The sequence below is a fragment of the Mastigoproctus giganteus genome, chromosome 4 (genome assembly GCF_048544385.1).
Source record: "Mastigoproctus giganteus isolate SK-2022 chromosome 4, ASM4854438v1, whole genome shotgun sequence".
Classification (NCBI taxonomy): Eukaryota; Metazoa; Arthropoda; class Arachnida; order Uropygi; family Thelyphonidae; genus Mastigoproctus; species Mastigoproctus giganteus.
This window is the reverse complement of record NC_143578.1, coordinates 210,071,785-210,096,464: the sequence shown is the minus strand read 5'-3', so window position 1 is coordinate 210,096,464 and position 24,680 is coordinate 210,071,785. Positions and strand designations below refer to the sequence as shown.

Below are 24,680 nucleotides of genomic sequence, written 5' to 3'. Positions count from 1 at the left end.
AACTAATGAGACTCGTTGGTGAGAAGAAAAATGCATAGGATGCATATAAATTATCAAGCGACACAGAAGCCTATGATATATATATATAAGCTTGTCTGTAATCAAGTAACAAAGGAGGTTAGGCAGGCAAAGGCAGGTTACAAGAAATCATTGGCAAACAATGCTACGAAAAATAGCAAGGATTTCTTTACTTATATAAACTCTAAAAGGAATGGGATGAATCTGATTGGTCCATTGGATATCCATGGTTCGACTGTTGATGATCCTGCTCAGATAGCAAACAAACTTAATGCGTATTTTGAATCTACATTCACACATGAGGAGTTATTAAGGTTTGAAAATGCCACATGGTTATCAAATTGTAACAGGGTGCTTAATGATTTTGTAATAACTGGGAACAAAGTGGAGGAGAAATTGTTGAAGTTAAACATAAGAAAGGCACCTGGGGTGGATGGGATCTATCCAGTTATATTAAAGGAGGCGGCAAAGGAAGTAAGCAAACCCTTAGCCATGATTATGAGAGCTTCCCTGGACTCAGGGGAGGTACCCATGGACAGCAGATGTGCAAATGTGTCCCCAATTCCAAAGGGGGATCGAAGGGTCACACAAGTAATTACAGATCAGTTAGTTTAACTTCTGTTCCAGGTAAAATAATGGAGTCACTTGTTAAAGATGCATTGCAGGATCATCTAGACAAGACTGCAGCAATAATTGAGACACAGCATGGGTTTGTTAAGGGTAAGTCTTGTCTGACAAATTTGATTGGTTATTATGATGTGGTTACAAAGGAACTGGACGCAAAAAATAATTTTGATATCATATACTTGGATTACAGGAAAGATTTTGATACTGTTGTGCATGGAAAACTGCTGTACAAAGTGGAGCAGAATGGTATTAAGGTAAGTTGCTACAATGGATAAAAGGATGGTTGGGTGGGAGAAGACAGAGAGTGGTAATCAATGGGTGCTGCTCTTTGTGGACTAATTTTATTAGTGGAGTCCCACAGGATTCGGTGTTGGGTCCACTGTTGTTTTGTATATTTATCAATGATATTGATGAAGGTATATCAGGCTTGGTATCGAAGTTTGCAGATGATACAAAGGTTGGCAGGGTTGTTAATGACAGTGTGTTACTGTAATAGGATCTAGAAAATTTGGGCAGATGGGCTGAGAAGTGGCAACTGAAGTTTAACATTGAAAAATGCAAAGTACTGCATATGGGTAGAAGTAACCCCAGAGAAACGTACCAACTGTGTGGTACTACACTTAAGGTGGTAGAAAATGAAAAAGACCTGGGAGTAATTGTGTAGTCAGATATGAAGCTTTCTGAGCAATGCAGACAGGCTGCCAGGGCAGGTCTTGGGGTGTTGTCAATGATATATAGGAATTTTGCTAACACGGAAAAGGAGGTGATTGTCTCTCTGTATAAGGCAATGGTCAGGCCACGCCTTGAGTACTGCGTGCAGGTCTGGAGGCCTCATTTTAGGAAGGGTGTAGATTTTCTTGAGTGTGTACAGAGAAGGGCAACAAGATTGGTGAGGGGAATGAAGGGGATCCTCTTATCAGGAGAGGCTTAAGTTCTGCAAATTGCAGCAGCTGGAGACTAGGCACTTGCGAGGTGATCTGATTAAGGTGTATAAGGCCTAGAATGGGTTGAGCACGCTGAATTCTGATGGGATTCTTCCACTTGTTCTGATTACAAACCTAAGGGGGCATAAATTGAAATTGAGGAAGGACAGATGTAGAATAGATGTGCGGAAATTTGCCTTTAGCCAGCGGGTGGTTAATTGCTGGAACAAACTTCCATCTGTTGTTGTGGAAGTTGATAGGTTAAATAAATTTAAGGAGGAACTGGACAGACATTGTTTTGTAATTTTATTTTCCTTGGCTGATGCTGCATAAGCTCATACATTTGTTTCTTGCATCACATACCACTACTACTGTATTAACGATTGTGAACGATGTTGATAAAATAAAGCACGCACACACACGCGCGCGCAGGGCTAACAAATGTGTCATCCTCCAGAACAACTTATTCATGCAGTGAGACAATAGAAAAAGGAAAAAAAATGGCAAAATTGTTAGTGTTGTGGGTTGATGATATGAACCAAAATAACGTTCCTGTTACACAGGCGTAAATTCTGGACAAGGTGAATTCGTTATTTGATGAAATATGTGAGGAGTCTCGTAGCAATGAAACATTTACAGCCAAAAAAGGGTGGTTTCATCGGTTTAAAGACCATTCTAAAATTCACAATGTGAAAGTGTCTGATGAAGCTGCTAGTGCTCAGATTGCAGTGGGCGGAAAGTATCCTTCTGAATTTAAATGTTTAATAGATGAAGGCAACTACCACCCTGATTTAGTTTTTAATGTGGATGAAAATTGACTTTATTGGAAAAAAATGCCAAGTAGGATGTACATCGCCTGTGAGGAGAGGTCTTCCCCTGGTTTCAAGGTTGGAAAAGATCGGTGACATTGCTTCTGGGTGGCAATGTATCTGGAACATTTAAACTCAAACTGGTGTTGGTATATCATTCAGAGATGCCCCGTGTACAGAAGGCATGGTGAAGACACGACTTCCTGTGTTTTGGCACTCTAACCAAAAGCCGTGGGTGACTCAGATAATTTTTAGCAAATGGTACACCTTGTACTTTTGTCCAGAGGTTGCTCAGTTTTGTGCAGCAAATGTCTTGACTCCCAAAATCATGTTGGTGCTGGACAATGCCCCAGGACACCCAGCCAACCTCCAAGAAATGCACAATGACCATTTGGAAGTTGGGGTTGTGTATTTGCTTCTCAACACAACTTCACTTTTGCAACCGATGGACCTGGGTGTAATTGCGACCTTTAAGGTGTATTATTTGCGTAAAACTTTCAAAGGGATTGTTGAGGCTGTGCAGCCTGATATAACTGTTAGGGACTACTGGAAGTCGTATAACATTCTGAATGCCATCACAAACATTGATTCTGCCTGTGAGGAAGTGTCACAGTCCTGCATGAATGGTGTCTGGGCGTAAATTGTGGCCTGAAGCAGTGATTGATTTTGTAAGGATTGAGCCATTTTCGGAAGTGGCTAAAGATGTTTCTTGCATGGCTAAGGAAGTTGGCATTGACAACATTGACCCAGATGATGTTGACCAGTTGTTGAAGAGTCATGGTGAGCCACTTTCGAGGTAGGAATTGGAGAATCTGACTGTGTGACTTCAGCAACATGAGGCTGACACACCAGATGGAGTGGAAGAGTTGGAGCCAATCAGAACAGGAAAAACAAAACATAGTGCTTTTGCCAAAATTTGTAATGCATTTGATGAACTTTGTGATAATGATCCTGATTGGGAACGTAGCCATGGCATCCAAAGAAGTGTCAACATGATGTTAAAGCCCTACTATAACATCTTGGAAGAAAGAAGTAAGAAGTCATGCCAGTTGTCAATACTACAGTTCTTGACAAAGAAAGGAAAGGAACCCGATGACGCTCAACCAGGAACCTCCCATTAATGTCGCCCCATTACCATTTTGCATAAAATATCAGTGAAGTAAATGCGTACTGAAGCGATGACTCCACAGGACCAAAATAAGTTAAAATTTTATTTTATTAATTGTTTTATGCATAAGTATAAATAAAACATGTGCAATAAATGTTTAAAATATTTAATTATTTATAAAGAACAGAAATATTAGTACATACTTGGGAATATTTTGGGACCTATCTCATTCAGTTACATTATAATTTGGTCTTGTTTTACAACTTTTCATTTTACGACCCTGTTTTGCTGGATATAAATATAAATTTATATCCAGCAAAACATTTATTTTTAAATAAATAAATATTTATTTATTTTTTATTTTTTTTTCAATATTAGCATTAGCAAGAACACATAATGTAAGAAAGCAAGCTTATATAGCATCAGCCAAAAAAAGAAAAAAAAAAAAAAAAACAGAAACAACAACAAACCTTTTACCCATCCACTCGCTCAAAATGTTTGTCCAGTTCTGCCTTGAATCTGTTTAAGCTATCAACTTCCACAATGACAGATGGAAGTTTGTTCCAGCAATCAACCATCCGCTGGCTAAAGGCAAAGCTCTGCACATCTATCCTATAACGGTCTTTCCTCAATTTCAATTTATGCCCTCTCAGGTGATTATTCTGAGCAAGAGGAAGAATCCCATCAATATTGAGCATACTTAAACTATTCAAGGCTTTATACACCTCAATCAGATCATCTCGCAGGTGCCTAGTCTCCAGACACTGCAATTTGCAAAACCTAAGCCTTTCTTCATAAGAGCAACCCTTTGTTCCATCCACTAAACTTGTCCTCTGTATTCGTTCCAACAGCTCGACATCCTTCTTAAAACGAGGCCTCCAGACCTGTATACAGTACTCAAGAAGTGGCCAGACCATTGCCTTGTACAAGGGGATAATCACCTCCTTAATCCTGCTAGAAAAATTCCTGTATATCGTTGACAAGACACCATAAGCTACTCTTGCAGACCGTCTGCACTGCTCAGAGAACTTCATATCTGCCTGCACAATTACCCCCAGGTCCTTTTAACTCTCTACCACTGTCAGTGTAGTACCACACACTTGATTACTCTGGGGTTACTGATTCCCATGTCCGGTACTTTACATTTGTCAATTTTAAACTTCAGTTGCCATCTCTCAGCCTATCTGCTCAACTTTTCTAGATCCTGTTGCAGCAGCGTACTGTCATTAGTGTCATTAACAACCCTGCCGACCTTTGTATCGTCTGCAAACTTGGACATTAAGCCTGATATACCATCATCAATATTATTGATGAATACAGAAAACAACAATGGACCTAACACTGAACCCTGGGGGACTCCACTAATAACATTAGTCCACAAAGAGCAGTGTCCATTGATTACCACTCTGTGTTCTCCCACTCAACCATCCCTTTATTTATCCATAGCAGCAATTTGCCTCCAATGCCACACTGCTCCAATCTGTGCAGCAGTCTTCCATGTGCAACATTATCAAAACCTTTCTAAGATCCAAATATATGATATCGAATTTATTCCCTGCATCCAGTTCCTTTTTGACTACATCATAGTATCCAATCAAATTAGTCAGACAAGACTTCCCCTTAACAGACACATGCTAGACAAGATTTCAGCTATAACTGAAGTCTTGTCTAGATGATTCTGCAGTGCTTATATCACCAGTGCCTCCATTAATTTCCCTGGAACAGAAGTTAAACTAACAGGTTTGTAATTACCTGTACCCCCCTTTTATCCACTTTTGTGGATTGGGGTCACATTTGCACGTCTCCAGTCCATGGGTACCTCCTCTGAGTCCAAGGAAGCTCTCATAATTATGGCTACTAATTATGGCTTACTTCCTTTGCTGCCTCCTTTAATATAACTGGATAGGTTCCATCCACCCTGGGTGCCTTTCTTATGTTTATCTTCAATAGTTTCTCCTCCACTTTACTCTCAGTTATTACAAGATTATCTAACTTACTGCCGGAGTTTAATACACCTCTGGCATTCCCTCCCTGAATAACTCCTCCCATGTGTATGTAGATGCAAAATATTCATTTAGTTTGTTAGCTGCCTGGGCAGGATCATCAACAGTAGAGCCATCAATATCAAGTGGACCAATCTGATTCATCCACTTCCTTCTAGAGTTTACCTAAATAAAGAAGAACTCTTTGCTGTTTTACTTTGCATCGTTTGCCAAAAATTTCTCATAATCTGCCTTTGCCTGCCTAATCTCCTTTGTGACTTCATTACAGACCAGTTTATATCTACCATAGGCTTCTGTGTCACCTGTTAATTTATATGTATCCCATGCATTTTTTTTCTCCTGCCACATTGTCTTATTAGTTCATCTGACATCCATTTAGGCGTAAATCTTGAACAGTATTTCTTAGTTGGTATATAAAGCCTAGTAGCTTCCAAGATTAATTCTTTGAATGCTTCCCATTTCGAATTTGCTGTTGGTGACATCATCAATTGGTCCTACTGTATAGAATTTAAATACCGTCTCAGACCACTGTAGTTAACTTTACAAAAGCAAAAACCTTCCCTTTACCCCTGATGGTAATTACTTCTTTAAGTAAATCCCACTTCAGCACACTGTGATCACTGCCACCATTGGTTACTACTAGTGGTTCCTTTATCTGCAGATTCTTACTGCATGAGGAATCACTACTGATAATCAGATCAAGAATATTCCCCCTCTAGTTGCCTCCCAAACATGCTGCTGTAGAAAACAATCGTCCAGTAAATCCACAAAAGCCTTGCTAGTGTGTGAGTGACCAACCCACAAATTCCAGTCAATCTCTGGAAAATTAAAATCCCCCATTATAAGACACTCTGATTTACTGTCCCACTCTATTTCTGTGCACAATTGCTCATTATACTCATCAGATTCATTAGGCCTATAACACACACACCTACTCTCATTTTTCCTTTCTCAGTGCTTATGTCACACCAAACAGACTTAGCATTGCATTGTCCACGGCGCCTCCATAGTCAGGTGGGCAGGAGCAGCTGTGCATAGCACACAATTCTTGATTACACCGAGGTTCGAGCTCGTGAGCCACTATGGAGGATGTGTAAATGTCACTGAATGACCACAGCATATACCTGTAGCAGTATGGCCTTAGTTGCTAATGCTCCTAAAAAAAAAAAAAAAATCAACCAAATAATAGCATTGTCCACCAACATCAATTGGATGCACTTCCTTAGATTTTATGTGTTTCTTAACTAACTGTATAACCCCTCCTCCCTTCCTGTCCTGTCTATCCTTTCTGTACACATTGTACTCCCCAAATTCCAATTCTGCACTGCTTATGTCTGTGTGACACCACGTCTCTGATATCCCAAGAATATCTACCCTTTGATGTCTTGACTAGCACTTCAAGCTCATCAAATTTATTAACTATACTCCTAGCATTGGTGTACATGCAAATATACAAGCACCTATTTCTACTCTTAGTTACCCTAACACAGCTCGTGTATGACATAGCCGAGTGGTCAGGAGCGAGAGTGCATCGCATGCGTTCCTTGAGTAGACCGTGGTTGAAGCCCGTGACTACTAAATGCGATAAATATTTGTATTGACGATTTATTGTAAACTCTACTGACTTGGTTGTCGTGCCGGAGTATAAACAGAAAAAATTTAATTGTTCCACTATGATTCCCAGCAGTTCTGGAAATCCCATTGCCTTGCTTTCCAGGCTACTGCTCAAATGCATTTCAAAAGAAGCAGTGCAAGAATCACTTTCACCTCTGCTAGTGGCTACTGTTAATCTATTAGTCCGTGTATACCCCCCCCCCCCAAAGCTAGCAGTTTTCTGACTCACCTAACTCTGCCTCGATAGCATCAGCAAATATTCTTGCACCCTTTCTATTTTAATGTATCCCATCCCTGAGAAGTAGTCTTTCCTGTTAACAAGCACAGACCAGGCTGAGAAAAATTCTACCCCTTGAGCCTTTCACAATCTCTCCATGGCCTAATTGATCGACAAGGCTGTCATCATATACTCCCTCCTATCGTGTCTGAGCAAAATTGCAGACGCTTTCAAATTCATCCATAACTCACAGCTTTTTTTCAACATTGACCTGTACTTGTTAAGTAATTCCGCTGGTCTCCTCTTAATATCATTAGTGCCAACGTGTACAACAATATCACCCTTTGTGCCCTTAAAAGATATCTGCTCTACGTTATCAACATTTGCCCATGGCAGACATATCCTGGTCCTGTTCCACCTATCCTTTTTGCACAATATGTTCCCCATTTCCCTGACAATAGTCACCGACAACAACTAGTTCCTTTGGGACCAGTGCATTCTGCCTTGGGAGTTGCCGCTGTGTTGCGTGATGTCGTAGTGCAAGCTCTGGCATTGATGTGGGCAGCTGAGAGCTTGATGGGCTCCTCAATTTAAATCCTTCGAGGGCATCCACCCTGTCCTTCAAGCTCTCGTATAGGCCGATAACAACGCTGAGTTGGCGCCGAATTTCTCACACTCCTTACATCGTGCACATACAGACATTCCCCTTGGCAATATCATGTCCCGTTCCTGATTGCTCCAACAAACAAACAGTGCATTTCAAAAGGCTGTGATTCAGAGGACAACAGCCACCCTGAGTTCTCCCCTAATGCACAGCACTCCCACCTAGTATATTTGCACAATTAATTTTTATAACTTCAGTCAGTAAATTTATTCATAAGGTGACACTAATTTCATATGTTTTTAAATATTCACTCCTATATTTCAAAATTTAAATTCCTTTTATTATCATTAAACAGCTGCATAATCTTTAGTATTCTTCAAACATGCTAACCGTTATTAAAGTTTTATTTTAGTCTTAGAGCCTAAATATTTACCACTCAGACATAAAATATATATAATAATGAATCCTCTTTATCTCTTCTTCCCTACGGTAAGATGTATTTTCAGTTTTTTTATGCTTCAAACCACCAAATTTTAATAAACTGAGAGCATTTAAACACAGCTGTTACACCCATTGCCACTGCAGAACCATCTTATGCTTATGGCTGTCATTAAACTATTAGTCTGTGTATCTCCTACCGAAAGGAGGGATATGCAGACTAATAGTTTAATGACAGCCAAAAAAGGCTCATATCTTGTAGGTCTCACCCATCTAACACTGCCTTGATGTTCTTGCACCTCTTCTATTTCAATAAAAAAAAACAGTTCCTCTTTGTAACAATTACAGGTCATGGAAAGAAAAATTGTGTACCCAATGAGTCTTGTGCAGCTTTTCATTGTACCTCCTGTTATCATGCCTATGCAAAATTCTAGACACTTTGAAATTTAGTTCTAATTTGTGGCCTTTTCTCACTGTTCTTCACATACCTCTAATTAGATTAGTGTATTATATCTCTGAATTGTGTGCATTTTCAGGTTGGTTGCCTGTTTTTTTAGATAAAAAACTTGGGGGAGGGGGGGGGTTCTTTACTAAACTATGATTTATTTCTTGCCAAGCAACTAAGTGCTCAGAATCTGCATCGTCAGTAAATCTGCAAATTGATGTCTTCTATAGTTATGTCCTTGTTTTGCTGGATAAAAAACTAGAATTTCTGAATTCTAGAAAAACAATGATTTTATCATACCTCCCCCCCCACCACCATCCAGGCAACTGAGGCTATGTGGCATTAGTATAAATTGCCAAAAACTTAATTTGTGAGTTTGTGTGAGATAATAACCATACACCCTCTCGCCTGTGACTAACTGATTGAGGTACAGTGTGATAAAAGCCCAGAAAACTTTCTTGGATCTTGACAGGATTTGAGTTCAGGGCTTCTATATGCTGTGCAAAAGCACAGCAACTGTAAACACTATACTTCCCATGAATATGCATTCAACAAAAATTTGTTACACATGCCACTGACATAAATGGGTCTCCCTTTTGTTTTGGGTCCAAAAATCATTTGATTCCTAAAAATACTTGAGGAATAATAAAAATTAATAAATATTATGAATTGTGCTAATTGCAGAGGAATACACTCTTAATAAATATAGGAATACCTTGCATAGCTCGGTTTCGAACAGCGCGGGTTTCACTATAGCATGGTTTACAAATTGAAAAAAAAAAAAATAATAATAATAATAAATAAATAAATAAATAATAATAAATAAATAACTGCATTACGCACCAATACATTTGATATGTATGTGTCCTTGAATCCATAACGCACTGGCCCACGTGCCAGCACGTGGGCCAGTGCGTTATGGATTCAAGGCCATTCTGACTGTTGTCGAAACTCCCATTATATACGGACTCCTGCTAGCATTCATACATTAGTAAACATTCTAGATTCCGAGCGTTGAGGTCGTTGATTGTGCATAAGCTGTGCAAATATTTTTCGCTGTGTATTTTTATTAAAGATTACTTTTTAAAAACTTTACACCTTTATATGCAAATATGAGCGGAAAGAAGAAATGTAATGACGCTGAGTGTTCTAGATCCAAACATCGAACGAGGTATGAAAGTAAGGCAGGTGTTGCAAAATGGCATTCTATGTTATAAAGAGATGTATGCAGATAAAAAGAAGAAAAAACTGTGCAAACTAAGCTATTTTTCTATCAGTTATTTTTCAAAATAAAAATACAGTACATACTTCACTTATATTCTTTTGGTATGTACCTACTACAATAAAAATCATTTCTACTGTACTTACTAGTATTTTTCATTTTTATCATTTTAGTTTCTTTTTTTGCTAGAACTTCGTGTGCATCAATTTATAGTAAACAAACACCTTATATTTTTGCAACTTGACCCATATAATCAAATTGTCGGAATGCATTACATTAAAATACATACTAATAATACCTTGATCAGCGCAGTTTCGCATAGTGCGGTATTTTTTTGGCACGAATTAACCGTGCTATGCAAGGTATTCCTGTATAGGTAGCTATGAACATGTTAGTGAGCATTATTCAGTAGCCTTTTGGATCTTGTTATAACTGAGTTTGACTGTATATTTTTGTCATTTTGTATAATTTCCTTCAGCTTAAAAAATGTGTTGTGTTCCTAGCTTGTTTTTAATATCTTTATTTCAGTATATAAATGAAGATATTGGAAACAAGCTTTGTTATATAAGCCCAATTCGGCTTGATTTAATTATATGTTAAGCTTATTCTGTAAGTCAGTTTGCCTTCTACTTGAATTGAACTGTTTGCACTTAATAATGGATAATTTCAATTATATTTTGTAGGTCGACTTTCAGTGATTTTGCTCAGAAGTATGGAAAGGATGAACGTTTCAAAAATATTGAAAAGATGCGTGAAAGAGAAAGCATGTTTAATGATTTTCTGCAAGATTTGCGTAAAAAGGAAAGAGAAGAGCGCTCCACTCAGAGGGAAAAGGTCGGTCTAATTTATCCAGTTGTTTTAAATCAGCTGTGTGAAAATAACTTGGACCATATTACTTATAGTGTATTTATCAATTTATTTTCTTCTTTTAGGGATAAAGGTTTTAAATCACTGTTTAAAATTGCAGTGAAACAGGGATACATGATTATTTTGAGTGTAATTTTAATTTTGTTCTTTATTTTGTTTAGTTGTCTCAGATGTGTGCCCTTAATTTCAGTTAAAATGGGTGTGAAGTATGTCTTGATGAAGTACACATTTTGTCTGTAGAGGACTGACTTAATAACACAAAACATAATTATAATAATAGCCCAACTACGCAGTTTAATAATTCCAGTGATTAATGAATTTTTATATAGGAATTTCATCAATCTTTTTACCTTATCTGTTTTTACTTTCAATTTTCTTGTATAACTTATTCTCGATAAAGTTTTCAACCCAGTTAATGAAATTGTTCTCGTTGGATTCAGAGAAGGAAATATCATAGCATTCATAACATTTTTTTGAATTTTTTTCTTTTTGTGTTGTGTTTCATGTGTTAATTATAATAAGTTTTGGAATTTTGTATTGCAGTTGACTTTTGTGTATTAGTTGAGGATATTTCTACCATTAGTGTTGGATTTATAGTGTGCGCGTGCGTGCGTGTCCGTTTCTTTTCTCCTAACCAGCATTTCCTATTGGCAAAGGTTCTTTTAGATATGCATTGTTTTTATGTATGCCTCTGTTGTTCGTGGATTTATGCCAAACAGTTTGTTTATTAGAATCAATTTCATTAGTGTCTTGTATTAGATTGCATTTACCCCCTTCTATAAAAATGGACAAAAGTCCTATTATAGAAATCTTATTACATCAGTGTGCAAAGAGTAGGACATTTGTTCTTTCTTTAAATCTTTTTAGGTGATATAAATTTTAGCCACATTGTACTAAATGCATTCTATTAATCCTAGTGATTATGCCTTCTGTTTATGCAGGAATCACGAATATTAAATAATTTTTGCATTGATTTAATTTGTTTCAGCATGGAACCGATATTTTATTTTTTATTATTATATGTGAAATTGCATTTGAAAAATATGAAAAAATGAGACGAACTGTTTTTTTTTTTTATTTATTTATAATTTTTTGTTTATGTAAAATTCAGATGTGTTAAATTATCGGTTATATAATTTTTATTATTATTATTTTTTTTTTTAATGTTTAGGACTTTAAGCTTCTTTGAACAAAACTCAGTTTATTTTAACTGCTAATTAATTCATACTACAGGTGTTCTGGTATCATCTTGCCAGTATTTAGTTTAATTGCATTTTTGAATTCAGTTTTTAAGTATCAGATATAAATTATTATTTAGTTATTTTGTTTAAAAGAACTTAACATTTAAAGATGATTTTAACAATTTTTGAAATTGAAATTACTCATACAGAGCTCTTAGTTTCCGTATGCTTTGTTTCATTTTAAAAAAAAAAAATGTAGCATTCAAGACATTAGCAAAATTGTAGCTATAAAATAAGAATTACTTGCATCTCACATTAGTAGAGCATTCCTTTTGTTTAATTATTGCTTTGAGTTTGTTTTATTTATAGGCGACACACACACACACACACACACACACACACACACACACACACACACACACACACACACACACACACACACACACACACACACACACACACTTATAATTTTGAAATGATTGTACTTTCCAGATACAGTTATCTAGACATTAAATCTATGAATAAAGTTTTATATAATGTAGTCCTATGTTTGAAGGTCAATCCTACATTCCTCTCCCAATTTGAACTTACCTTTGTTTGCTGGTCATTATACTCTTCTAATAATAGCATTGTTAACTATCTTTGCCAATTTTTCATCTGCAGTATTCCTGTTTTATATATATCTCTGAAATTACACACTAATTTCAGAAGCACACATCATCAGATATCCTTCATCAACTATTAATTATTTCAGGTACAGAAACAAACAACATTTTTCTTCATGTCATTTAGGTTGGAAGTGGAGAGAGATGTGCAGCATTTATCACATGTTTTTATTTTTGGATATAATTTTGCATATTTTTAGTATGCTGTAAAAACCAAAGCAAAAAATTATATTTATTGTTTTCCTTTGGTAGTGTTGAATTTGCATGTGAAATAATATTTTTCTGTTGGTTTGTAAGAATTCATGGTGTTATGTAGGCAGGTTAAATAAATTGTTTTCAGTTGAGGGTTGTTCCCCCCCCCCCCCCGATTCACAGTAGAGAATAGGGAAATGTTTAAAGATTTAAAAATTGATAAAGCCCTTTGCAGTTCTCCTGTTGTCATAATTCCTTTGTGTCCGTTTAGTTTTCTGTAATCTGTTCTTAGCATTAAAGAATAAATGCATTATCCAGCTTTAAATTCTTTAAGCACAAAGCCAATTATAACTTTACTCTAATATTTAATAAAATGAAATCTATAAATATTTTAAATTTTGTGTTTAAAATTCAAATAAAACATAGAATGATTAAGATGACCTCCATGAAATATAACTGACATCTTAACTAGTGTCAGTTACACCAAAATTTATAATACTGTAGGATTGCAGTGGAATATTCCAGATCAGTAGTTGAAATTAAACAAGGTTCATACACTTTACTGCATTCACTTTTTGATTATGGGATCTTACTGCCCCTGCTGGAGACTGAAGCTCAGTACTCCGTGCTAAAGCATGATCTATGTTCAATCAGAGATAAATATTGTTATTCGTGTATCTGTTTGCGTTTCTAATAACTTATTAAATTCTATAACATCACCCAAATGGGCATTTCCACGTATGCTCTATATAAGCCAAACCAGAGCTTTCAAAGATAATGGCCCCTTTTTACCAAAGAAATGACTAATTTCTCACGCTATGTATTTAACATTATATCCAGACCCGCCAAGGTTTGATAAAATATCCCTGGGGTGGGGGTGGGATATTTACTCACTAAACATGGAATAATAGTATTAGGGAAATCATCGTATTCAACAGATTTTGCACCTTTGAATGTCTTCTGAAGTCCTTGTTTTTTTTTTTTTTTTTTTCTTTTTTCTTCTTTATTTAAGCTAAAATATTTGGTGTGAAGTTGTGATTTCAGTTGCTGATAAAAATACATTTTGAGGCAATAGAAGTGCTGAAGAATTGCTTACTAGATTGTTTCTAGCAACTTCACAATCTGTGGAAAAATTTTTCACTTAACAACACCACTTTGAAAGAAATGTGCAAAAGTCAGAATGTCAGACATTTTCAAAAAGGGGGGGGGGGTAACTTTTTGTGTGTAATGTGTATTGATTCACAAAGACAGAGACATTTATTGTCAAACTCAATATAACTGAGTTTTATAATATTCTTCTATAACAGATCTGATAGAATTCCATCAAGTAAATATTTTACTTGGTATCTCAGATTTTTATATATGTTAACAGTGTGCTTTTATGGAATTAAAGTTTACCAATGTCTTCCAAGCAAGTTATTTTTACTATAAAATTAGTGTTAAATTAAATTTAACTTGCACTTGAACTCCAATAAATACAGCAAATTAGTTAATGCTGTTAATATGGTTATGGGTAAAACAATGTGCTGTTCTGCTTCTCTGAACCTAAGCAACTCTATAACAAACAAACAAATGAATGAATGAATGAATGAATAAAAAAAACACACTTAAAAATAAGATTAAGAATAGAAAAGAGAAGGACCAAAGCAATGCTTACCATCAGGGGAGTGAACAAATGGCTTCTCACCCAAAGAGACGTGCATATACCCCAAAGAATGAGTGCCACTGAAAAAAAATACCACAAAAAGAAAGAAAAGACCCCAGAAGCACTGTCTTTTCAAGGAACATCTACACTTGTGAAATCATAAAAATTCTGTCAGATCTTTTGTATGTAAACAGAAATATTCAGTATAAACAATACAAACTCAATATAAGACTCATTTATACTGAGTCAGAAGTTATATGTCTTTGCTTTTGTGAATAATGAGATAATGATGAGCCAGTCCTGTATATTTCAGGTATTTAATGGAGAGTATAATCACCTCTGATGTATTTCTTACCCAATGAGTTCCGTGTACTTACAAGACTGATAATAAATCTTCTTCCTTTACAATACAAGTCCAGATGTTTAACACGTGGAGGGTTGTAGTAGTTCAACGTATCTTATCTTATCTCATTTCATTTCTTGAAAGCATCCAAGATATGCTCATTTGGATTTAAACCTGGCTAGCCACTCAGTCCAAGGGATATCATAGGAATTCACTGACTTTGCAGATGAGTGTGTGAAATAGCATTATTATATATAAAAATGAGTTCATGGCCTATGGATCCCCAGAAAAGCCTACAGAATTCAGAGCTCATATTTAATTTTTTTTTTTTTTTTAATCAATCGTGTGCCTCAAAAAAAAAAAAAAAAAGTGGAAATTAGTAAACCCATTTATTATGATTCCTCCCTCTCTCAGCCATCAGACCACCATGGTAGTGGTCCCTTTCTCTGATGTTAGAGGGATAATAGCATGTTCTCTACATATGAGAACATCAGAAATCAGTTTTTTAAAACCGACCTTCAACATATTTTTAAAGAGAACATTAGTATTATCCACACCTCTATTAAACTGCTTTCTGCTGTGGTGTCTTGCTTTTAGGACTAGACTTTCTGGTCCTAACAGTGAGAACAGTCATTCTAGGATGTTGTAACTTTTGACGACTTTGCACTTTCCTACTTTCAATACACCTCTGCCCTTTCCTGATATTGATGTTGTAACCTTGATATTACCATTCTTGATATTTTTAAGACCCTTTCCACCTCAGCCAATTTGACTTCTACCATTGTCCTGCCAATAGCCACTACTCTTTTGAACATTTCTGGCATATATATTGAATACTATGAAACGAAATGTGTGTATGGTGTGTTTTTAACATCAAGAAATAACGTCATTAAAGTCCACCCCTAAAAAGAGCTCAAATACTTGGATGGCATCTGTTAGACTGTTTTTATTTAAAAAAAAAAAAAAAAAAAATGTTTCGAGCATTTTTGTTGGATTGAAAAGTCTTTTAATTATTATTATTTACACAATCTAACCCACTTTTTGTTATTTAAAAATCCCCCCCCCCCCCAGAAAATGTCAAATTTCACAAGAGTATATAAGGCAGACACAGCAAGCCTGCTACATTTGCAGATATATTTATTATAATCATCACTCTGCCCTCCCTTTGGGGACGAGATGAATTGCAGTTGCTGGATGAGTTCGTAGTTAACTGCAAAAAAAAGATAATGTAGTCACTCACATTTATTCATCTGCTAGACTCCAAACAAACATAACCTTAGTAAATCAAAACTAAAAAAAAAAAAGAAAAGACAACGTTGTTTAGAGAAAATTGGTGGGATTTAGTTATTTTATTTTAAATCTAAGATAAGCTACTTTCTTACCTTGTGCAAAACAGTTCGTAGGGTATTTCAAATCGCACATGAGTGATTTGTAATGCCCTATGCAAATCACACTCACACATACCCATATACAATCCAACAAGTTCAGCAAATGCTGATTAACAACACTGCTTTTTAGTCTTATTTAAAATTCCAAAATCCTGCTGTGAAGATATATTGTGAGATTTGTTCTGTACCAGTTTACATTTGGTATGAATGTTGCCTTGCAGTGTGATTTATAGCCTTCCCCAATTTTGCATTTTCTGTGACTCAAAATCTTATTCTGACATTTGGATTTATCATATTAAACTTCATCAGCTACCAACTTTGGATACCAGGATGCTATCCAAAGCTGGTATCCTGATGTAATTTTGTATTTAACCACTATTGAAAGTGTCTCAACTTGGAAATGGGAAGAAGTCATGGGAGCTACATCTGTTAAATAGGGCACATAATCAGCTTTTTTCTTCTTCTTTTTTTTTGTTGTTGTTAAGCCAGATCTGTTTTATAGAAAGTGTACCTTGAAGTTGTACTTATCATGTGACGAATCTATTCACTTGACCAGTGATCTGTTCTTTTGCACTAAATAAATTCCATAATTAACTTTTAGAAATATAAATAAGCTCTATTAACCAGTGATTATTGTCACCATGAAATTCTGCAATGAATGTGTTGGCATGGTGAAACTTCACCCCATCTTAAAATACTACTCAAGGTAACGTTTTGCTGCTTATTTGTAACATTAAAATATTTTAATCATAATTGTAGTACTACACACACACACACACACACACACACACACACACACACACACACACACACACACACACGGTTATCAATATTAGGACCACTTCTTTAAACTGTCATGTAAATATTAATAATTATTTAAAAAATGGATTTTTGATAATGCTGTTGTCATTTTTATGTATTTCTAATTTTTTCCTAAAACAATAACTCAATAAAACATGCTTCTGTAATAAAAATCTGATATAGAATCATACTTTTCTATCTACAAAAGCTAGTGTTACAAAGTCTATTCACGAACGTTTCTGTAGATCTAGAGAAGTATTGAGAAAACCCATCTCAAGGATGGCCATGGCTCTGTCTACAACTGCTAAATTTATGTGCTACTGATGTTTTTGCGTCTAACTAGAGGTCTGCACGGTCTTACATTTTTTATTTTTACCTAGTCCATCCTGATGTCTAGATGGACCAACCCGAGCCCAAATTTGTTTTTCAAATTCATTACTCATACTCGACCCACCAGAACCGATTTTAATCACTAACATTAGTTTCTGAAGTTTCATAATAATAAAAAAATAAACTTTCAGATTCAAAATGCAATATTAATAACTATATAACAATAATAATTATCCAAAATAATTATCAATATTAATTATAAAAAAAGAAAATGTAATAAATTTTCAGTTTACTATATTTAATATTATTCCAAAACGAATATCTATGAGCCACCTTCTCTTCACACACTTTTTATTGCAAATTGTTGGGAAGAAATAAAATAGAGTTCACACTTAAATTGGTTCGCCACTCTTTCACTGCTGGTTGGTCATTTCCACGAAAGAGTACAAATTTCTGTGAAATTTGGAGACATTGGCGAAGTGTGCCTTATTGGTCAATTGAAAGTCAACAGACAAATATGATTTTTTTCTAAATAAACCTTTAAGAATTTAAATACATAAAAAAAAAAAAAAAAAATGTGAAAAAAATATAAAAAGTTGCAAAACGTTTGAAATAAGAATTCATTACGATTATTTGTACCCAACCTGAGCCTGAACATCGTTTGTCAGTCAGAGGGTTGGGTCGGGATGAAGCCTGGGCCCATGCGGACCTCTACCTCTAACACATCCTTCGGAATTTTATTTGGAGCTTCTAAAGAGTATAGAAGATTTCAAAATTATTCAGGGTGAGTCGACATTCAGGCTTCATTCGGGACCTGAAAACAACGAAAAAAGTTCATATAAACATGATTCTGATTATGAACAGTTTTGGAACCATGGATGTTTAAATGTAAAAAAATGGCTTTGCAGTTATCAATGGTAAAAAATAATATATATATAGCAAAATTATATAATATAAAATATATATATATATATATATATATATAGCACGAATAAATATTTTACTAGGTGTATGTGTGCTTATTCTTATTTATTTTAATACTTTTTACCATTCAAAATTCCATAATCATTCAGAATGGGACACATGTTTATGTGAACAAAGTTTTTAGGTTCTGATTCAATCCTGAAATCAATAAAAATAAATTTATTAATCCGGATCACCATATAAGTAGTTTATTTTTATGGAATTTCATCCTCATGTTATGGAAACACCCTGTGCATGCATCTGTACGTTCGTATGCATTGCCACAAATCCATCCGTCACACTCAGCACTTACCAAGCTTATAATACAGCTCATAACCAATGAATGTTTGCCAGCAATATGGCAGCAGGCATTCAGTTTTATATCAGTATGGCAGCTTTACATGTAGTAGGAAATGCATTAGAGAATGCTCCCCAAAACAGGTAACTTAAATTTTTTTCATGTTACCATAAAAGGAGCTTGTTTAAGTATTTATACTATTAATGAATATAACTTAAGTAAAATGGATGGATGCAAATGAATGTAAAATGGAAAACTTTTACATTCATTTTATTTTATTCTTAATATTTTATGATCTTCTGTCATACTCATGCGTATATATATATATATATATATATATATATATATATATAGAGTCCTTGTTTATTTATTCATTTCTTTGCCCTTTTTTTTTTTTTTTGTACTTTTTCCAAATTACCTCTATGTTACTTATTGTACACAAACACACACTACATATATATATAATTTGCCATTATTATTATATATATATATGTATGTACACAGGGTGTTTCTAAATTACACTAAAAAATTAATAGGGGGTTATTCTCTATACTGAAATAAATTAATAAAGTACATATAAACATGTATCTGATTCAGAATGTTTATGGAACTATGTTATTTGGATTTTTAAAAAATAGCTATGGAGTTTTGAATGATAAAAAAAAATAAATTATATTAGGCAGACATGTTTATTCATATTAGCTGTGTGTCTTATATCTCATTATTTTTATTCTTTGTTTCTTGCCATTCCAAACTCCATAGCCATTTTCAAATCCAAACAGCCATATCTCTATGACCATTTTTGAAATCCAAATAGTCATACCTCCATAACCATTTAGAATCAGACACATGTTTATATGATATCTCTCTCTCTCTCTCTCTCTCTCTCTCTCTCTCTCTCTCTCTCTCTCTCTCTCTCTCTCTCTCTCTCTCTCTCTCACACACACACACACACACACACGCGCGCGCCTCCGTAGCTAGGTGAGGAGCAGCAGCAGTGCATAGCACACGCTTCTTGATTAGACTGGGGTTCGAGCCCGTCACCACCAAATACGGAGGGTGCGGAAAGGTCAGGGAATGACCACCGCATATCCTGGAGCAATATGGCATAGAACTATCCCTATAATTTTGTCAGCGTAATTTAGAAAACCCTGATATATAAGGTTTGATCAAAAAGCTCAGAGAAAGATCTTATATTTCTTGCATGGTATAACAGTAGTTAGAAGATTGTGAGAAGGACTAACAGTGACATATTACCAGCATTCACACCAAGTTTTTTAATTTGGTTTGCTAGTTAAAGCCAGCAGAAGGCTGTTTTGAACCCAACAGTTTTTTTCATTTGCCATTTGAACTGAAAATGACAAAATTTTAAAAATGTGTGAATTTAAAATTTTTCTGTAAACTTGGGAAATTCTGTGGGGAAATACTTGAAATGCTTGCTTGTGGAGTTGCCAGTTTACAGAAATGATGACATAATGAAGAAATCAGTTTTCAAGTAGTTTCCAAGGTTCCCTAGGTGAAATTTTTGCTTGAAGAAGAAGAAAGAAGTGGATGTACATCATCCTGAAACAATTAAAACATCAGTGAAGTCTGCATTATCATTTGATCAGCTCAATGACTATCCATTCAAGAAATTTCCAACAGATGTCCTTCTTTTGGTTTGTTTCAGGTCGTTTTGCCTGAGGATTTGGGCATGTGGCAAGTGAGTGTTAAGTTTATTCCAAAACTATTCTCAGGAATAGAGAAGAGAAGATTTTAATGTGAACCACAGGTTGGGTACAGGGCAGGAGGAAGAGGGTTCTAGTTAAAGGTTATTCTGCAGATTGGGCTAATATAAGAAGTGGGATTTCCAAAGGATGGGTTTGAACTAAAAACAGTAAAGGAAGAAAAGGATTTGGGAGTTACAACACAGTCAGAGAAGGCTTATGGTGTCGTCAATGATTTATCTAACATTTTATTTATAGGTAGGGAGGTCATAATCCCACTGTATAAGGCAGTTGTATGGTCACACTTGGAATACAATGTTCAAGTTTGGAGACAGCACCTAAAAAACAGACATCTAGCTTCTTGAAAGGTTTCTGGTGAGATCAGCAAAAGGACACCATATGAAGAAAGGCTTTGAATATGTGGGCTACAGATCTTGGAAACTAGGCACCTTAGAGGAAATTTAACTGAGGTGCATAAGACTCGGAGAGGTGAAAGTAAAATGAATGAGTGTGATTTCCTTTATAAGTGATTCCAGAACTAGGGGCCATAAATTTAAATTATGGGAGAGGAGGTTTAGATGCAAAAAGTTTTCTTTTAGTCAGTGAGTTATTGTACCAGCCTCAACCTGTAGACCGGCAGCTTCAGGAAATTCAAAGGTCAGCTGGATAGATACCTATGGAGACAAGGAGGTAGTTTATTTTATGTTATTGTTTTCTTAAATTGATTTTTTTTTTTTTTTTTTTTTTTTTGCAGAAAAATTCTGGAACTTCCTTGCACTATATGGCTAATAAGAATACAAATGCTAATTTTAATATAAAACTACCTATTTCCTAATGCCACATTTCTTTTAAAATTTTTAGTTTGTGTTGCATAAGTAAGAAAACATAAGCAGCTGAAATGATACAATGAATAGATATCATCCCTGTACTTGTACATTATATATTTATATGGAAATATAGAAGCCATTGTGATAACTCTTTTATGATTTGAAATAATACTTGTAAGTAATCTTTTGCTAAGCTTCTTAGGGTTGAAAAAGAAATGCTCTCCTCCTTTCATGCTTCTTTGTTCTGTTTATTGGCATTTTCCTGATTTTATCAGATAAACAAATATTAAATTATTATTTAAATGCCACAGAAATTACAGAAGCTGCAATGTATATCTAAATATAGAAAAATGGCTACATTTCAACGGAATCTACATGATATGAAATCGTATATAATATGTATTGTACCTACCTCTGATAAAGTGTGTTGTGGGTTGCAAAATATATGTGAATATGATGCTGTTGTCTTATGTAGGAGGCAATAACAAAGTAGCTTTTCAGTTTCAACCATTTATACCAACTTTAATTTTCATATTGACAAAAAAGAGAAATACATTATTGTTTGTCATTGGTTTAGCAATTGAACTTGTATCCATTAGAAGCATAGTAAAAAGCACAAATATCATATATTACAGATGTAGCAAATGCTTTTGATTGAGAAAAACTAATTCAGGAATGCAAGTGCAATGGCTTCATGCACATTACGAGAATATTCCTAAGAGACTCTCTGTTAGGAATATTCTGTATATGGAAGACAAAAAATGTCAACTTGGGTATTATGTGGCACACTGAGAAAATCACCTGATAAGTGTAACTCACTTCCAGACTAGGTGGAGGGGGAGAGGAAGGCACAAAATATCAGTCTTTTAATATTTTCTGTACCAAGTATTTGGAAAATGCTACTGTTGGGGTATGCTGATAAAACCGTGCAAACTTTGTATTATCGCTATCAGTAATTGTAACATAATTACTGATAGCAGTATGGAAAATGAAAAATATTATGTGTTGACATGTTGCTATTCCCTGAATGAGAGATGATAACATACTCAAAACATATTGCTTTCAGTGACGGCTAGACTCTCCATATTAATAGGAAAGTCAATCTTAATGGTGTTAGAGTGTGGACAGGGACTGGCCCAAGGACTATCTGCAGCCGGTACATGGGAGTCCTGAAGTTAACCTTCTGTGTATGGAATTCAACAAAAGCTAGCAGACATTTCTTTTTTTCACTAAAAAGTTGGTTAGTGGTGTCACATATCTAGATAAACCTCTTGCTACAAATCAGTGATAATAACCTAAGAAGAACCAATTATTTTTTAACAAGGTGGTGCTCTTTCCCATTTTTTGCAGCAGGTGAGATCCTGTCTAAATCAGTAATTCTCATGCTGCTTGATTGGTTGTGGTGCTCCAGATCTAACCCCATGGTTTCATCAAAGATGTAATTTATCATCCATCATGCTACATTGCCTCTGATATCCATGTTGACCATTTGCAAACTTAATGTATTTGTCTTCATCATCATGCCATTTGTTTTTCTTACACATAATGAAAAATAAAGTCACTATAAATATTTGAAGTTGTCAAGTGGCTTTGTAAGTACTGTGAAAGTTAATTACTTAACTGGAAATCATATCATCACTACTCAAAGAAGCAAAAAATAATAATCTAACAGCCCTAACCATGGTAGATTACTGACCATATCTCAGCTAGTTTTTGAAAAACATATAGTTTAATTTCATGCAAACTTTTTTTTCTTATTTGAAGATTATTTGGAATGATGTGTAGTATTTTTAAATAAAGAAATATCATAAATAAACAAGGGCATCTTTCTCGTGACTAACACATGAGATTCCAAGTCATCATTTAATTTAAATTTAGGTGTAAAAGGTAATAATGCTCGTATTAAAATATTTGTAATTCCTTTCCATTTTGATATACAGGCAGTTCCCACTTTACGAGTTTTTTTTTCTTAAGTATCAACAGAATCGAAAATATGAACATTAATTGCAAAATATGAATGTTAAACATTCATAAATACCATATTTCAAACCACGCTCGTAGCTATACATACAAAGGTCACTAGGAAAGTTTTGCAATATTACGCAACAATGAATCACAGGAAGCGGCTTGTTGCTGCATGTTGAGACATGTTCATACGTGCATAGTAGCCGCCGCGCCAAGCTGATGGGCTCAGTTATTCATTAGTAGTGAGAGTGTAAAGTGCTTGTGATGGCATCATGGTCACGAAATGAGATAAGGACAGTTTTGCGGTATAATTTCGTGCGTGGTTTAATCATAGACACGTGCTTAGAAGAAATGACTCTTGCACTAGATGATGATTGTCCACATTGTACAACGATATTCAGGTGGTATAGAGAATTCCAAAGGGGAAATTTCACTCTGGAGGATTCTGAGAGGCCGGGAAGGCCACGAACGTCAGTTACGGAGGAAAACGTTACTGCTGTGAGGAAAATGCTTGACGAAAACAGGCGAGTGACCTACCAACAGATAGAGGATACTTTGGGCCTAAATGCACCAGCAATTCGTTCGATTCTGCAAGATCATTTGCACGTGAAGAAACTTTGTTCTCTCTGGGTGCCGCATCAACTGACTGAAGAGCAGATGACACGACGTGTGACTTGGTGCCGGGAGATGTTAAAAAAGTTTGATAAGGGACAATCTCGGTATGTGAACAACATCGTGACAGGTGACGAGACTTGGCTGTACTATTATGATCTGCCGACCAAGGCTCAAAACAAAGTTTGGGTCTTTGATGACGACGACACACTCGTAATTGTCAGAAAATCCCGATCTGTAAAGAAGAAAATGATAGCTGTATTTTTCAAATCGAGTGGAATTGTGGAACGTGTCGTTTTGGACACGCAGAAGACAGTCACAGCTAAGTGGTATACTGAACAATGCCTGCCTAAAGTCATTGGATCTATGAAGAACCTGCGGCCAAAGTCAAGAATGGACACCTGGTACCTCCATCACGAAAATGCTCCAGCTCACCGCGCCAAAGCCTGCACTGAATATTTGACCACGACAGGACTGAAACTTCTCGAGCACCCTCCCTACAGTCCAGACCTTGCTCCCTGCGACTTTGCACTGTTCCCGCATGTGAAAATGAAGCTAAATGGGAGGCGGTTTTCCAGTGATGAGGACCATCTACGGGCTTGGGACAACGAGTGTGCTTTACTTCCTAGTGAAATTTGGCAGAACTGGTTTAAAGATTGGTTTCGGAGGATGGAGAGGTGTATTGAATGTAGAGGAAATTACTTTGAAAAAATTAAATAAACAAAGCTGTATTGCAAAACTTTCCTAGTACCCTTTGTACACTGTACCCCCACTACGATATTAATCTGTTCCAGAGGTGCCATCTTTCATGAAAATATCGTAATGTGAACCCAATAACACATTGTTTTTTGGTAATTCGTTCCAAGACC

At 35.6% G+C, this 24,680-nt stretch overlaps 1 protein-coding gene across 4 annotated transcripts in view; it reads left to right on the top strand.

Moving 5' to 3' along the window:
- LOC150087366 (transcription elongation regulator 1) overlaps positions 1-24,680 on the top strand; it is a 329,370-nt gene that overhangs the window by 182,871 nt on the left and 121,819 nt on the right. For all 4 annotated transcript variants that reach the window (XM_090371153.1, XM_090371154.1, XM_090371156.1 and 1 more), the window contains one exon: positions 10,712-10,862. In XM_090371153.1, coding sequence (XP_090227279.1) covers positions 10,712-10,862 — 151 coding nt within the window. The remainder of the gene's footprint in view (positions 1-10,711; positions 10,863-24,680) is intronic.